Source organism: Monodon monoceros, unplaced genomic scaffold, assembly GCF_005190385.1.
Source record: "Monodon monoceros isolate NGI ecotype Baffin Bay Population unplaced genomic scaffold, NGI_Narwhal_1 Super_Scaffold_22, whole genome shotgun sequence".
NCBI classification, from domain to species: Eukaryota; Metazoa; Chordata; class Mammalia; order Artiodactyla; family Monodontidae; genus Monodon; species Monodon monoceros.
Window position 1 is genome coordinate 72,037,158 of NW_021703779.1, and position 17,407 is coordinate 72,054,564.

The 17,407-nt window shown below is 37.5% G+C and overlaps 1 protein-coding gene across 1 annotated transcript in view; it reads right to left on the minus strand.

Moving 5' to 3' along the window:
• Positions 1-1,528: 1,528 nt before the first annotated feature.
• Positions 1,529-17,407, minus strand: part of POF1B (POF1B actin binding protein) — a 102,554-nt gene continuing 86,675 nt past the window's right edge. Inside the window, exons 16-17 of the mRNA XM_029241265.1 lie at positions 5,387-5,501; positions 1,529-3,894 (exon numbers count right to left, since the gene is read on the minus strand). Coding sequence (XP_029097098.1) covers positions 3,889-3,894; positions 5,387-5,501 — 121 coding nt within the window. The 3' untranslated portion in view covers positions 1,529-3,888. The remainder of the gene's footprint in view (positions 3,895-5,386; positions 5,502-17,407) is intronic.

Consider the following 17,407-nt stretch of genomic DNA (forward strand, 5'->3'; position numbering starts at 1 on the left):
CCATGTGAAGAGGTTATTCCAGTTGTTCGTGGTCACAGTGGTGCTGGAGAAAAGCAAATGGATTTTCTTTCTTATAAATTGGGCCTAGAAAACAGCCAAGATAGACACATAAGAATTCAGCCCATGTTACAAACAAAAGAAAAAAACAGCCAAGATAGAACACATAAGAATTCAGCCCATGTTACAAACAAAAGAAAAAAAAAGGCACTTTTCCAGGACAGTCCAGGGTCATTAGGGTCATTATGTGCAGATGAATTTGTCTGATTGTCACTTCTATGTGGCCTATACCATGATGGACAGGAAAATATTTAGAATTATTCAGGTAGACCTCTCCAATTCACATCTCATACAGGACAACCACCAGTTTGAACCTTGGCCTTCCCTTAAAGATATGTATGATAGATGTAGTATGACAGATAACTTTTATTGTAAAATATCTTCAACCACATACAATATAATGAATCCCCATATAGCCATTACCCAGCTTCAGCAATCATCACCTTATGGCCAATTTTGTTTCATTTTTACTCTTCCTCACTCCTGCTTTCACCAACCTGCCTCTCATTGGTTTATTCTGATGCCCCCTTCTCTCACTGGCTTAATTTGAAGTAAATCCCAGATAGCTTTTTAAGAATTTTTGAAGGAAAACAGCAGAGATTAAGAACTGGACTTAACATCTCATCTACAAGAGACCAACCCAAGATTACCAAGACTGCCTGGCTATCATGTATTATAATTATGTCATACAACGATTCCAGTCTGCCTTTGCAGACTCAAAAGCAGTATGTCTTATTTTGTCACTAAAGATTAATGGTTTTATAAGACAGATGTAGTTGTTTATTCCATTCTTTGTTTTTAAAAAATATATTTTATTTATCCTAGGATGGGCTTGAAATATGTTGCACTTTTTTATTGGACAAAAAAGTACTATGGAAATCCGATAAATTCAGTAATGGTGTGTGGTGGGAGAGAGAGACCTTGTAGGGAAGTCTTTTCATGGCTTATTATTTACTTTCGAGAGAATTATGTCTACATGTTATCTTTGTAGATTATAACAGGAAAGAAGTGAGAATGGCTTTTTGTTAAAGTGATCTAAATTGGGTGGTGACATGCAATTTTTTGAGCTTTATTTTTTTCCTTTTGTACTGTTTGTGTAAAGACAAAGTATAACAGTTAAAGCCCCATTACAAAGATAGGAAGAATGCTTTATGGCATCTAGTTATGAACTTAGAGAATTACAGAACTTAGAAGACTAGGTTTGTAAGCAAAGAAATTCTCATTTAAAGCAGAAACCTGCATCAACCAGAGGTCCAACTATGTTAAACTGCTGTCTCTAGTAGTCCACATCAGGATTATTTTTATAGTGGTGCTTGTTAGCTCTAACATAAACATTCACATGATAATAACTTCCTGACAAAAGTATACAGCTAAGCTAAAACTCCATTCCGCATGTTTCCTACTAGGACTTCCACAAAGACCATACAGATATATATTTTATTTACACAATTAAACAAATTACTTTGCATGTCATTGCACAGTCTCCATTTTATTCAACATCTAAAGCAAAATATGCTGGGAATAGAAATTAGATAAACAGGCATTCCTCATCCAACAATATCTTTGCAATTTTCAGAGATAAGCTGTGCGAAACTTGTGAGAGGAAAATATCACTAGTATTTCTATTGAGCTTAATCAAAAATTGGAAAAGAAATACATACATTTAACTTTGTTAAGTATAATAAGCACCTTGTTATGACCCCCATTTCTCACTATGCATGGATCAAGTGAGCCAATGAAGTGCTGACTTCTTAACTATCCCAAATTTTGGACACTGTTATTTTTATTTAAGAGTATTTTAGGAAAATCACACTTGTTCTAATTTGCAGACAGTTATGGTGGCACTTTTCTATCAAGCTACTAAAAACTTTCACTTATATGCAATGGGTAGATAACATGGCATAATTACAGTTACACATATGAGTAGTTAGCAGAGGAGAAACTACCCTGTTCTTACACCAAGGGAAAAAATGTAAGGACTACATAGCTCATAAAGAATATTAACATTTTCTATCAAAAAATAACTAATAAGACTGGAATTGTATCAATCCACATTACGAAGCTTAACATTTAATACTTTTTAATATATTTTCTTTTTTTGGCCACACTGCACGGCATGCAAGATATTGGTTCCCCGACCAGGGATCAAACCCTTGCCCCCTGCAGTGGAAGGGCAGAGTCTTAACCACTGGACCGCCAGGATGTTCTCAAGCTTAACATTTTAGTTGAGGTATTAAGGAAATAAAATAAGGCTTTTAGCTTCATATCAAGACTTATTTGGATATTTATATAAGTATTAAAAGCATTTTCACTCTTCATTTGTGGTTTGATTTCATGTAGTGCCTTATGTGTTGCTATCTTAACAGTTTCTTAATATAATGGATAATTATTAGAATATAATTATAAAGAATGACAGAATTCTATATAGTTACTTGCAGAGACATTTCAGTGCAAAATCTCATTCACATGTAAACCCAAATTTATTTGTTATCTTAATCTATGCTTTGTCAAATGCAAACAGTTTAATTTTTGCTAATTCTTAACTTTAACCAAAGGCCTTGACATTTTAAAAATTTATTCTTATCTACTACTGTATTTAGAAAATACTTTAGTTCACTTTTAGTAAGGTCATTAGAACCCAGTTAATCAACCAACTTCTAAGTACATTAAATATTCTACTATAAAGTCTCTCCCAAGTAGAATACACATATCAAGTATTTGTTTTCGTTATTTTTATTCCTTAAGCTTTTACACAGTATTTCAATGTTGTTTTGTCTACTGTTATAAAAAAAAAAAAGCCCACCTTCCTTCCACCAGCTACTACAATAATAGTGTTACAGGTTTTTTGTTTGTTTGTCTGTCTTTTTGCGGTATGTGGGCCTCTCACTGTTGTGGCCTCTCCCGTTGCGGAGCACAGGCTCTGGACGCGCAGGCTCAACCACTCAACCGCTCATGGGCCCAGCCGCTCTGAGGCATGTGGGATCTTCCCGGACCAGGGCATGAACCCGTGTCCCCTGTATTGGCAGGCAGACTCTCAACCACTGCACCACCAGGGAAGCCCAGCGCTACAGGTTTTTAAGGAAGTGGGTGGGCTCATTTGGGGATGATATGCTTCAAAAGAACAGATTTGCCAAGCTACTGATATGTACTTAGAACCATAATAGCATAATGTACAATTTAGTGGATTTAGGTATTTTAAAAAATATACTTCCCACTTCCCTGCTAAATGAAATTAATCATCACCTTTGATTTAGTTCTGTCTCCAAGAGGTATGAATAGCATGTAATAAATCACCTCTTTTAATCACAAAGTCTAATGTGAGAAAAGCAAATATATGCTGTATATACCATGCAGTAAACTGTTTTTTTTAATTCAATAGTATTGCTTTTTGTTGTTGTTAAAACACAGTATTTACTCTTGTAGCTAAATTGCACATCTAATATCATAGAAAAATCTTCTAATGGAATAACTTGTAAAATCTCTACCCCAACAAAGTTAATTCAGTGTCTAGGAAGCACCCTATTGAAAAATAGTGGATTAAGTCCTACAGTGCCTGTAATTGAGTTTTAAAAGTGGTGTCCCTTGTAAAGCAATTATACTCCAATAAAGATGTTAAAAAAAAAGTGGTGTGTTGCTATACTGAATACAAAAATGTGATAGAAAGGATTCAGGCCTTATAAATGGTTGGAGAAACTCTCATCTGTATATCTAATTAATTCCATTAGACTTCCTGGGTAGTAGCTTGGTTCAAAATATTGATTTGCTTCAGTTATGGAAAAATAACAAAGTACTAATGAAGACAAAAAAAAATCCTTTGAGTTGGAGATTCATTCACGGCTAGAAAAGAAAAAAAAGTCAGTTTAGAATGGCTTATAATTAATTTAAAACATTGTAATTGTATGCACACAGTTGTAAAAATGATTTAAATTGATATGAATAATACCAAGGGAAATGTATGGCACAGTTTGGGCAGTTTTTATATGTATATTCAATGAAACAATGGTTTGTCTGACTTTAGCCAAAGTATATGTTTCAAATGATTTTAAGCACAAGGGAGGGAGATGTGAGTAGATTTACTCCTTGGTGTCATAGTTAGAGGTTAAATATGTCCAAAAGTCTGTTAATAAGTACAGATCTATCTGTGAATTTACTTAAATATCAGTAATTTATCAGTATCTAGTTCCTTCAGGTATTGAGTTTGATGTTCATTGCTGTATGCTGTTAATGAAAGGAGAAGTAATGACTATTATTCTGTAGACCCTTTATTTGGTAGGTCTTCACATTGATGCCACCCTCTGAGACACATGTGATTAGTAGCAGCAATTGCTTCTCAGTATTAAATTTCAGAATCAAATAAACTTTGAGTGACAAATTTTAAATCCTATGCTGACTTTCTCTTGTTGCTCAACTGGTTCTTGGGCCACGAAGCACCCTTTTTCAATTAATAATTAGTAATAAATAATTCTCAACTAATTAATGACCTAAGAAGCACAATATATTTCAAAGCTTAAATTTTTATCTTAGGATTACTAAGTGTTGGTTGCTTTCACTGATGATAGATAATCATGTATACAAGATTGATGGCTTTATTGTAGTCAGAGAAGTGCTTCCGAGCTATCAGCTTTCTGAATTTTTTGGTTTATTCAAATATTTGAGCTTGTTCAACCAAAAGATAATTTTTTTAAAGTGAGTTATTTAACAGATATTTAATTTTATTAACTACATCTGTAGTAATTTATTAGTTATACATCTGTAGCATTTTATTAATGATAAATCTACATTTAAAAATTTCCTCAAAAGGTTGTACAGAATAATTGATTGACATATATTTATCTGTTGCTCATCATGATATACTTAAGCATTTTAAGACTTTTATTGAAGTATAATAAACATAGGAAAAGTACACATATAGGTGTACAACTAAATGAATTTTCCCAAACTGAACATGTATATGCAACTATCACTCAGATCAAGAAACAGCATATTATTAGTACCCCAGTAGTCCTCCTTTTGTTTCCTTCTAATCAGTACCCGACCTCGAGGATAACCACCACTTCCTGACTTTAATAACCATGGATTAGTTTTACCTGCTTTCAGTACCTAAGAAGTTTTTAACATAAGACAAAGGCTGTCATTTTCATAGTGTTAAAAGTGAGATTCTACATCATTTTAGAATGTCCTACAATGTGCAGGGAAGTCCCCCCACATCAAATTATCCAGCCCAAAATGTTAATAGTGCTGAGGTTGAGAAACTCTGCTAACACAACACAATGGCCTTAAGATTTTTTCTCCCTAATTATATACTCGAAAAATGCCCAAGTGAACTTACACAAGTCCATTTGTCTTCTGTTTTCTCAATCACAATAGTCTGTGTGTCACTACCTGGTGGTATATATTCATAGTCATCATACAGGAGGCCTAGGATAGGATATTGTGACTTGTACCTATATAGGAAAAAAAAGTTAGTTTACAAGCTGGACAAGAAAATAACTCTCATTACTTTTTACTCACTCCTAGTTTGATCCTCCTTATTTAATTAATTTGGCTTTGAATGACTTTTAACTCTTTCTAAAAAGAAAATCTCCTCTCAGTGGTACAAAGATTTACTACGGCTATTTTCAAGAGAGTAAGAGGGAAGTACTTTTGCTTCTGGAAATAATGGACCACTGGCTGCACAATACAGTGATCCCAGAGAAGGGAAGCAAATGACATGAGCCCTACAAGTGCCTAGCTCATGGCCTGGAGTCAGAATATGTGGAGCAGAATACCAGACAGGAGAGAGTTACATAGTTGGAGAGAGGTCATGGGATCTGTAGAGAGTTTCCCCACAAGTCCTTGGGTGAGCACTGATCAGTATAGGCTTGTGAAAAAGCTGCTGAGGCTAGGGAAAGAAGCACTGAAAAAGAGCACTCTTCAAATTCCTGGAGTTCACATAGTAAAGGAAACTCCAGTCTGTGTTCCACTAACCAGAGTGGAAAGACCTCCTAATACCAGAGGGCATCAGGCAAATACTACAAAAGACTATTGCCTTAGTAGTGAGATAAATTACCAATGACATTTTTCACAGAACTAGAACAAAATATTTCACAATTTGTATGGAAACACAAAAGACCCCAAATAGCCAAAGGAATCTTGAGACAGAAAAACGGAGCTGGAGGAATCAGACTCCCTGAATTCAGACTATACTACAAAGCTACAGTCATCAAGACAGTATGGTACTGGCACAAAAACAGAAAGATAGATCAATGGAACAGGATAGAAAGCCCAGAGATGAACCCACACATATGTGGCCACCTTATCATTGATAAAGGAGGCAATAATATACAATGGAGAAAAGACAGCCTCTTCAATAAGTGGTGCTGGGAAAACTGGACAGTACATGTAAAAGAATGAAGTTAGAACACTCCTTAACACCATACACAACAATAAACTCAAAATGGATTAAAGACCTAAAGGTAAGGCCAGACACTATAAAATTCTTAGAGGAAAACATAGGCAGAACATTCTATGCCATATATCACAGCAAGATCCTTTTTGACCCACCACCTAGAGAAATGGAAATAAAAACAAAAATAAACAAATGGGACCTAATGAAACTTAAAAGCTTTTGCACAGCAAAGGAAAACATAAACAACACCAAAAGACAACCCTCAGAATGGGAGAAAATATTTGCTAATGAAGCAACTGACAAAGGATTAATCTCCAATATTTAAAAGCAGCTCATGCAGCTCAATTTCAAAAAACAAACAACCCAATCCAAAAATGGGCAGAAGACCTAAATAGACATTTCTCCAAAGAAGATATACAGATTGCCAACAAACACATGAAAGGATGCTCAACGTCACTAATCATTTGAGAAATGCAAATCAAAACTACAATGAGGTATCACCTCACACCAGTCAGAATGGCCATCATCAAAATAATCTACAAACAATAAATGCTGGAGAGGGTGTGGAGAAAAGGGAACACTCTTGCACTGTTGTTGGGAATGTAAATTGATACAGCCACTATGAAGAAAAGTATGGAGGTTCCTTAAAAACTAAAAATAGAGCTACCATACGACCCAGCAATCCCACTACTGGGCATATACACCAAGAAAACCATAATTCAAAAAGAGTCATGTATCACAATGTTCATTGCAGCTCTGTTTACAATAGCCAGGACATGGAAGCAACCTGAGTGTCCATCGACAGATGAATGGATAAAGAAGATGTGGCATGTATATTCAATGGGATATTACTCAGCCATAAAAAGAAACGAAATTGAGTTATTTGTAGTGAGGTGGATGGACTTAGAGTCTGTCATACAAAGTAAGTCAGAAAGAGGAAAACAAATACCGTATGCTAACACATATATATGGAATCTAAAAAAAAAATTGTACTGAAGAACCTAGGAGCAGAACAGGAATAAAGATGCAGAGGTAGAGAATGGACTTGAGGACATGGGGAGGGGGAAGGGTCAGCTAAGATGAAGTGAGAGAGTGGCATGGACATATATACACTACCAAATGTAAAATAGATAGCTAGTAGGAAGCAGCCACATAGCACAGGGAGGTCAGCTCAGTGCTTTGTATCCACCTAGAGGGGTGGGATAGGGAGGATAGGAGGGAGATGCAAGAGGAAGGAGATATAGAGATATATGTTTATGTATAGCTGATTCACTTTGTTATATAGCAGAAACTAACACACCATTGTAAAGCAATTATATTCCATTAAAGATGTTAAAAAAATAAAATGAAATAAGCTGTAAGGATATATTGTACAAAACAGGGAATATAGCCAATACTTTATAGTAACTAAAAATAGAATATACTTTAAAATTGTGAATCACTACGTAGTGTACTTAAAACTTATTTAATATTGTAGATCAACTATACCTCAATAAAAAAATTTGGACTAAAAAAAAGTACATATAAATGAAAAAAATAGCAAAAAATCATGAAGGGGAAATGGAAGTATACTACCATAAAGTTTGTATGCTACATGTGATGAGGTATATTATTTGAAGATAGACTGTGATAAGATAAAAAGAAATACTTTAAAACTTATACCAATTATAAAAAAGTAATATACCCAATAAGCCAATAAAATAGATAAAAACAATAATGAAAGAACATTTAAAGTATCACTAAAATTGATATAGTTCTAAGCAGACTAGTTAGCAAAGAAAGAGCACACAATTAACTGATATTAAGAAAGAGCAGCTATCACCTCACACATGTATCAGAACGGCTATTATCAATAAGACAAGAAATAGCAAGTGTTGGCAAGATGTGGAGAAAAGGGAACACTTGTGCACTGTTGGTGCGAATGCAAACCGGTGCAGCCACTATGGAAACCAGTATGGAGAGTCCTTAAAAAATTAAAAATAGAACTAGCATATGATCCAACAATGTCACTTCTGGGTATTTATCAAGAGGAAATGAAAACACTATAATATATCTACACTCTCATGTTCACTGTGGCATTATTTACAATAGTCAAGACATGGAATCAATGTAAGTGTCCATCAATATTAGAATGGATAAATAAAATATTATATATATAATAAATGTATAATATATATATATACATATATTTACACACATACTGGAATATTCTTTTTAGTTTTTTAAAATTTTTATTTGTTTATTTTTTAAAAATACAGCAGGTTCTTTTTAGTTATCTATTTTATACATATTAGTGTATATATGTCAATCCCAATCTCCCAATTCATCCCACCACCACCCCGCCCCACACTAGAATATTATTCAACCAAAAATGAAGGAAATCCTACCATTTATGACAGCATGGACGGACCTTGAGGGCATTAAACAAAGTGAAATAAGTCAGAGACAGAAAGACAAATACCATATTATCTCACTTATACATGGAATCTAAAACTAATGAACTCATAGATAAAGAGAATATATTGATGGTTGCTAGAGGTGGGGGGTGAGAGTGGGCAAAATGGGTGAAAGTGGTCAAAAAGTACAAACTTCCAGTTATAAAATAAATAAGTCCTGGGGATGTAATGAACAGTGTGGTGACTATAGTTAATAATACTGTATTGGATAATTGAAAGTTGCTAAAAGATTAGATCTTAAAACGTTCTCATCACAAGAAAAAAATTTGTAACTATGGATGGTGACGGGTGTTAACTAGACTTATTGTGGTGATCATTTAGCAGTATACACATAGTGAATCATTATTTTGTACATCCGAAACGAAAATAATGTTGTAAGTTAATTATATCTCAATTTTTTAAATTTTAAAGGAGATCCTTTGTCTTGAAAACATAATAAAGGAGTATTATGACAATTTTATGCCAAGAAAACTTGATAACTTAGATGACATGCACCAATTCCTCGAGAGACACAAACTACAAAACAGAGCTGACAGAAGACCTCAAACTTCCGAAAAGACAAGAAAACCTCCACATAACCTGATAAGACAAAAGGAAAAAAAAAAAAGGAATCAGGACAGGGAGGGAGCTGGGAAAGAAGAAAGGTTCCCACACCTTGGAAATTCTGCTCACCAATGGAGAGATAAGATTGGATGAAGGGGGAGTTTCGGAGCCTAAGAGGGGAGAGCAACGACAAGTTCATGTAAGGCAAAATGGAGAGTAACCTGCACAGAGGGCTGGACCTGCCACCCTACACTCCCCAACCTGAAACACTCCTCTGTTGGTGAGGGTGGGGGTTGGGTGCTTAAGCTCAGACTCCGAAGTTCGGTCCCAGGGAGAGGACCAGGGTTAGGTGTGGAAGCAGCCTGAAGAGGTCAGGCAGTGGCAACTGAAGTTATACCATGAAGAAGCCTTGGCCAACCAGAGAAACAAGGCACCATTATTGGGAGGTGCATGAGGAGAGGGATGTGACCACAAGCTTCTTTCCCTATGAGTGCTCCCAGTCAACGGGACGCTGCCTAGAGGAGTTCTCAGGGTGGGCGTGAGTCACCACCTCCATCTTGGTCTCCAGAGGCAGGCACTGGCCACCTCTTCCAGACCCACAGGCAGACACTGGAACCCATCTGACTGTCTCAGGAGTGCCCTGATAGCTCTCACTACAAGGAAATCCACCAGTGGGTGCTGGGACTGTCAGTGTGTGCTAGGACTTCACCCGCTGTCCCAGGAGCACACAGAAAGCTCTCACTACTAGGAAATCCATCAGCGGGTGCCAGGACCTGCCCCACTATCCAGGGAGCACGTGGATAGCTCTCGCTACAGGGAAATCTGACAGTGGGTGCCCGGACCTGCCCCACTGTCCCAGAAGGAGAAGGATAGCTCCCACCACTAGGAAATCCACCCAGAGTAGGGGCTGAAACCACCACTGAGAGCCAGGGGTTGTGTGACTAAGGAAGAAGAGCTGAAATCTCTCCTCGGAGCTGAACGAACTGTGGAGTTACACCTCTGCTGATGGCTTCCTAAATTCAGCACCTGTGAAACATCCAAAAGGACAACAAGAACTCCTGCACTTGGATGGATATGGCACTAGCAGCTGTGGGATTTGTGGGCATGTACACACGGGGAATGTGCCAGACCAGAGTCTGAGCAGCCTCCATAGCTCCCATGGCAGGTCCAGGTGAATGAATGCTGCAGTCCTAGGAACTGACCTCAGTGGATCTGTGCCAGTGACTGGGTGAAAATAATGCCTGAGAGTCACCAGGGCCAATTGCTGGCATACCCACAGTTAAGGTGGGACCAAGAGCAGTGCCAACAACAGTGTACTTTGTGAGTCCACACAACGGATGAAAGAGGACACAACAGAGCACATTCACAGTGAACACCTCCAGAGGAGGAACACTCATTAGTTTCTCTCTCAGTGGGAGTCCTCCAATCCCACATACTTCACACCACACCGCAGATCAGAATCACAGCAAAGAAAAAGATCTAGGGACCTCTACTCCAACAAATAGAGAGAAGACCCCGCCCCTCACAGGGCAGTAACAGCCACTGGGAGCAAAGTGGAGGTCTTCTCAATATCCAGGGCAGGCTCTGATCACCACAACACCAATCAAACACCTTACCAACGGGATAACAGCAAAAGCCAATGGACCAACCTCACCCACCAAGCGGCAGACAACAGAAGCAAGAGGAAGTACAATCCTGCAGCCTGTGAAAAGGAGACCACAAACAGAATAAGTCTGAAAAAATGAGATGACAAAGAAATACGTTGCAGGCAAAAGAGCAAGAAAAAAACCTACAAGAACAACTAGATGAAGAGGAGATAAGCAATCTGTCTAAAAAAGTATTCAGAGTAATGATAGTAAAGATGATCCAAGATCACAGAAAAAGAATGGAGGCATGGATTGAGAAGATACAAGAAAAGTTTAACAAACACCTAGAAAAATTAAAGAACAAACAGAGATGAACAACACAATAATGAAAATAAAAATACACTAGAGGCAGAGGACCTTTAAGAGGGCAGAGGAGTAAGACGTGGAGAACACCTTCCTCCCCACAAATACATCAAAAATACATCTACATGTGAAAGAACTCCTACACAACACCTACTGAACACTGGCAGAAGACCTCAGACTTCCCAAAACGGTGTGTGAGGAGAGAGGATTCAGAGCACCGCCTAAACGAGCTTCAGAGACTGGTGTGAGCCTCAGCTATCAGTGCATACATCAAAGACGGGCATGAAACGCTAACACTGCTGCTGCAGCCACCAAGAATCCTGTGTGCAAGCACAGGTCACTATCTACACCACCCATCCCAGGAGCCTGTGCAGCCTGCCACTGCTAGGGTCCTGTGATCCAGGGACAACTTCCTCAAGAGAACACACAGCACACCTCAGGCTGTGGCAACGTCACTGCGGGCCTCTGCCACCACAGGCTCGCCCTGCATTCTGTACCCCTCCCATCCCCCGGCCTGAGTGAGCCAGAGTCCCCTAATCACCTGATCCTTTAACCCCACCCTGCCTGGGTGAACAAGATGCCAGAGGGTGACCTACATGCAGAGGCGGGGCCAAATCCAAAGCAGAATCCCAGGAGCTGTGTGAACAAAGAAGAGAAAGGGAAATTTCTCCCAGCAGCCTCAGGAGCAGCAGATTAAATCTCCACAATCAACTTGATGTACCCTGCATCAGTGGAACACCTGAATAGACAATGAATCCTCCCAAAACTGAGGTAGTGGACTTTGGGAGCAACTATAGAATTGGGGTTTGCTTTCTGTGTCTAATTTGTTTCTAGTATTATGTTTATCTTAGTTTAGTATTTAGAGCTTATTATCATTGGTAGATTCGTTTATTGATTTGGTTTCTCTCTTCCTTATATATATATATATATATTGTTTGTTTGTTTGTTTTTTCCTTTTTCCATTTTTGTGAGTGTGTATGTATATGCTCCTTTGTGTGATTTTGTCTGTATAGGTTTGCTTTTACCATTTCTCCTAGGGTTCTGTCAGTCTGTTGTTTTTTACTATAGTTTCTAGCACTTCTTATAATTGGTGGATTAGTTTATTGGTTTAGTTGCTGTCTTCCTTCTTTTTATTAATTACTTAATTTTATTATAATAATATTAAAATTTTTTTTTTTACTTTAATAACTTTAGGGTTTTTTTTTTCTTTTTTCTTTTCTCACTTTTCTTCTGAGCTGTGTGGCTGACAGGGTCTTGGTTCTCTGGCAGCAAAGTTTCTGAGTTGGGAGAGCCGAGTTCAGGACAATGGTCCACCAGAGACCTAACAGCCCCTCATAAGATCAATCAGCAAGAGTTCTCCCAGTGATTTGCATCTCAACGCTAAGACAAAGTTTCTCTCAACGACCAGGAAGCTCCAGTGCTGGACACCCCATGCAAAACAACCAGTAAGACAGGAACACAGCACCACCCACTAGCAGAGAAGCTGCCTAAAATCATAAAAAGTTCACACACACCCAAAAACACACCACTGGACATAGTCCTGCCCACCAGAAAGACAAGATACAGCCTCAGCCACTAGAACACAGGCACCAGTCCCCTCCACCAGGAAGCCTACACAACCCACAGAACCAACCTTACCCACTGGGGGCAGACACCAAAAACAAAGGGAACTATGAACCTGCAGCCTGCAAAAAGGAGACCCCAAACACATCAGGTTAAGCAAAATGAGAAGACAGAGAAACACAAAGCAGATGAAGGAGCAAGGTAAAAACCCACCAGACCAAACAAATGAAGAGGAAATAGGCAGTCTACCTGAAAAAGAATTCAGAGTAATGATAGTAAAGATGATCCAAAATCTTGCAAGTACAATGGAGAAAATACAAGAAACATTCAACAAGGACCTAGAAAAACGAAAGAGCAAGCAAACAATGATGAACAACACAATAAATGAAATTAAAAATTATCTAGAAGGAATCAACAGCAGAATAACTGAGGCAGAAGAATGGATAAGTGACCTGGAGGATAAAATAATGGAAATAAAAACCACAGAGCAGAAAAAAGAAAAAAGAATGAAAAGAATAGAGGACAGTCTCAGAGACCTCAGGGACATTAAACACACCAACATGCGAATTATAGGGGTCGCAGAAGAAGAGAAAAAGAAATGGACTGAGAAAATATTTGTAGAGATTATAGTTGAAAACTTCCCTAATATGGGAAAGGAAATAATCAAGTCCAGGAAGCGCAGAGAGTCCCATACAGAAAATATCCAAGGAGAAACATGCCAAGACACACTTTATTCAAACTATCAAAAATTAAATACAAAGAAAAAATATTAAAAGCAGCAAGGGAAAAGCAACAAATAACATACAAGGGAATCCCCATAAGGCTAACAGCTGATCTTTCAGCAGTAACTCTGCAAGCCAGAAGGGACTGAAAGGACATACTTAAAGTGATGAAAGGGAAAAATCTACAGCCAAGATTACGTAACCCAGCAAAGATCTCATTCAGATTCGAAAGAGAAATTAAAACATTCAGAGACAAGAAAAATCTAAGAGAATTCAGCACCAGCAAACCAGCTTTCCAACAAATGCTAAAGGAACTTCTCTAGGCAGGAAACACAAGAGAAGGAAAAGACCTACAATAACAAACCCAAAACAATTTAGAAAATGGTAATAGTAACATACATATCGATAACTAACTTAAATATAAATGGATTAAATGCTCCAACCAAAAGACATGGACTGGCTGAATGGATACAAAAGCAAGACCCATATACATGCTGTCTACAAGAGGCCCACTTCAGACCTAGGGACACATACAGACTGAAAGTAAGGGAATGGAAAAAGATATTCCGTGCAAATGGAAATCAAAAGAAAGCTGGAGTAGAAATTCTCGTATCAGACATAATAGACTTTAAAATAAAGACTGTTATAAGAGACAAGGAAGGACACTACATAATGATCAAGGGATCAATCCAAGAAGAAGATATAACAATTGTAAATGTTTATGCACCCAGCAAAGGAGCACCTCAACACTTAAGGCAAATGCTAACAGCCATAAGAGGGGAAATTGACAGTAACACAATAATAGTAGGAGACATTAACACCCCGCTTTCACCAATGGACAGATCATCCAAAATGAAAATAAATAAGGAAACACAAGCTTTAAATGATACACTAAACAAGATGGACTTAATTGATATTTATAGGACATTCTGTCCAAAAACAACAGGATACACTTTCTTCCCAAGTGATCATGGAACATTCTGCAAGATAGGCCATATCTTGGGTCACAAATCAAGACTTGGTTAATTTAAGAAAACTGAAATCGTATGAAATATGTTTTCTGACCACAACACTATGAGACTAGATGTCAATTACAGGAAAAAATCTGTAAAAAATACCAATACATGGAGGCTAAACAATACACTGCTAAATAACCAAGAGATCACTGAAGAAATCAAAGAGGAAATCAAAAAATACCTAAAAACAAATGACAATGAAAACACGACGACCCAAAACTCATGGGATGCAGCAAAAGCATTTCTAAGTGGGAAGTTTAGAGCAATAAAATCCTACCTCAAGAAACAAGAAACACCTCAAATAAACAACCTAACCTTACACCTAAAGCAATTAGAGAAAGAACAAAAAAAACCCATAGTTAGCAGAAGGAAAGAAATCATAAAGATCAGATCAGAAATAAATGAAAAAAAAATGAAGGAAACGATAGCAAAGATCAATAAAACTAAAAGCTGCTTGTATGAGAAGATAAACAAAATTGTTAACCATTAGCTGGACTCATGAAGAAAAAAATGTAGAAGACTCAAATCAACAGAATTAGAAATGAAAAAGGAGAAGTAACAACTGACATTGCAGAAATACAAAGGATCATAAGAGATTACTAGAAGCAAGTGTATGCCAATAAAAAGGACAATGTGGAAGAAATGGACAAATTCTTGGAAAAGCACAACCTTCCAAGATTGAACCAGGAAGAAACAGAAAATATAAACAGACCAATCACAAGCACTGAAATTGAAACTGTGATTAGAAATCTTCCAACAGGGCTTCCCTGGTGGTGCAGTGATTGGGAGACCACCTGCCAATGCAGGGGACACAGGTTCGTGCCCCAGTCCGGGAATATCCTACATGCCACGGAGTGGCTGGGCCCGTGAGCCATGGACGCTGAGCCTGCGCGTCCAGAGCCTGTGCTCCACAACGTGAGAGGCCACAACAGTGAGAGGTCCGCGTACCGAAAAAAAAAAATCTTCCAACGAACAGAAGCCCAGGACCAGATGGCTTCACAGGTGAATTCTGTCAAACATTTATCGAAGAGCTAACACCTATCCTTCTCAAACTCTTCCAAAATATATCAGACGGTGGAAAACTCCCAAACTCATTCTACAAGGCCACCATCACCCTGATACCAAAACCAGACAAAGAGTTCACAAAGAAAGAAAACTACAGGCCAATATTAGTGATGAACATAGATGCAAAAATCCTCAACAAAATACTAGCAAACAGAATCCAACAGCACCTTAAAAGGATCATACACCATCATCAAGTGAGGTTTATATCAGGAATACAAGGATTCTTCAGTATAGGCAAATCAATCAATGTGATACACCATATTAACAAATTGAAGGATAAAAAACATATGATAATCTCAATAGATACAGAAAAAGCTTTTGACGAATTTCAACACCCATTTATAATAAAAAATCTCCAGAAAGTAGGCATAGAGGGAACTTACCTCACCATAATAAAGGTGATATATGGCAAACCCACAGGAAACATCATTCTCAATAGTGGAAAACAAACCATTTCCACTAAGATCAGGAACAAGACAGGGTTCCCCACTCTCACCACTGTTATTCAACATAGTTTTGGAAGTTTCAGCCACAGCAACCACAGAAGAAAAAAGAAATGAAAAGAATCCATACCAGAAAAGAAGAAGTAAAGCTGTCACTGTTTGCAGATGACATGATATATACATAAAATATCCTAAAGATTCTACCATTAAACTAGTAAAGCTAATCAATGAATTTGGAAAAGTTGCAGGATATAAAATACACAGAAGTCTCTTGCATTCCTATACACTAACAATAAAAGATCAGAAAGAGAAATTAAGGAAACAATCCCATTTACCATCACATCAAAAACAATAAAATAGCTAGGAATAAACATACCAAAGGAGGCAAAAGACCTGTACTCAGAAAACTACAAGATGTCGATGAAAGAAATCAAAGATGACACAAACAGATGGAGATATACCATAGTTTTAGATTGGAAGAATCAATATTGAGAAAATGACTATACTACCCAAAGCAATCTACAGATTCAATGCAATCCTTAACAAATTACCAATGGCATTTTTCAAGGAAGTAGAACAAAAAAATTTACAGTTTGTATGGAAACAGAAAAGACCATGAATAGTCACAGGAATCCTGAGACAGAAAAACGGAGCTAGAGGAATCAGGCTTCCTGACTTCAGACTATACTACAAAGCTACAGTCATCAAGACAGTATGGTACCGACACAAAATAGAAATACAGATCAATGGAACAGGATAGAAAGCCCAGAGATAAACCCACACACCTATGGTCATGTAATCTATGACTAACGAGGCAAGAATATACAATGTAGAAAAAACAGTCTCTTCAAAAAGTGGTGCTGGGAAAACTGGAGAACTACATGTAAAAGAATGAAGTTAGAAAACTCCCTAACACCATACTCAAAAATAAACTCAAAATGGATTAAAGACCTAAATGTAAGGCCAGAAACTATAAAACTCTTAGAATAAAACATAGGTAGAATACTCTGATATGAAGCACAGCAAACTGTTTTTTAGTCCACCTCCTAGCATAGTGAAAGTGAAAATAAAAACAAAAATAAATAAATGGGATCTAATTAAACTTAAAAACTTTTGCACAATGAAGGAAGCCATAAACAAAACAAAAAGAGAATCCACAGAGTGGGAGAAAATATTTCCAAATGAAGCAACCCACAAGGGGTTAA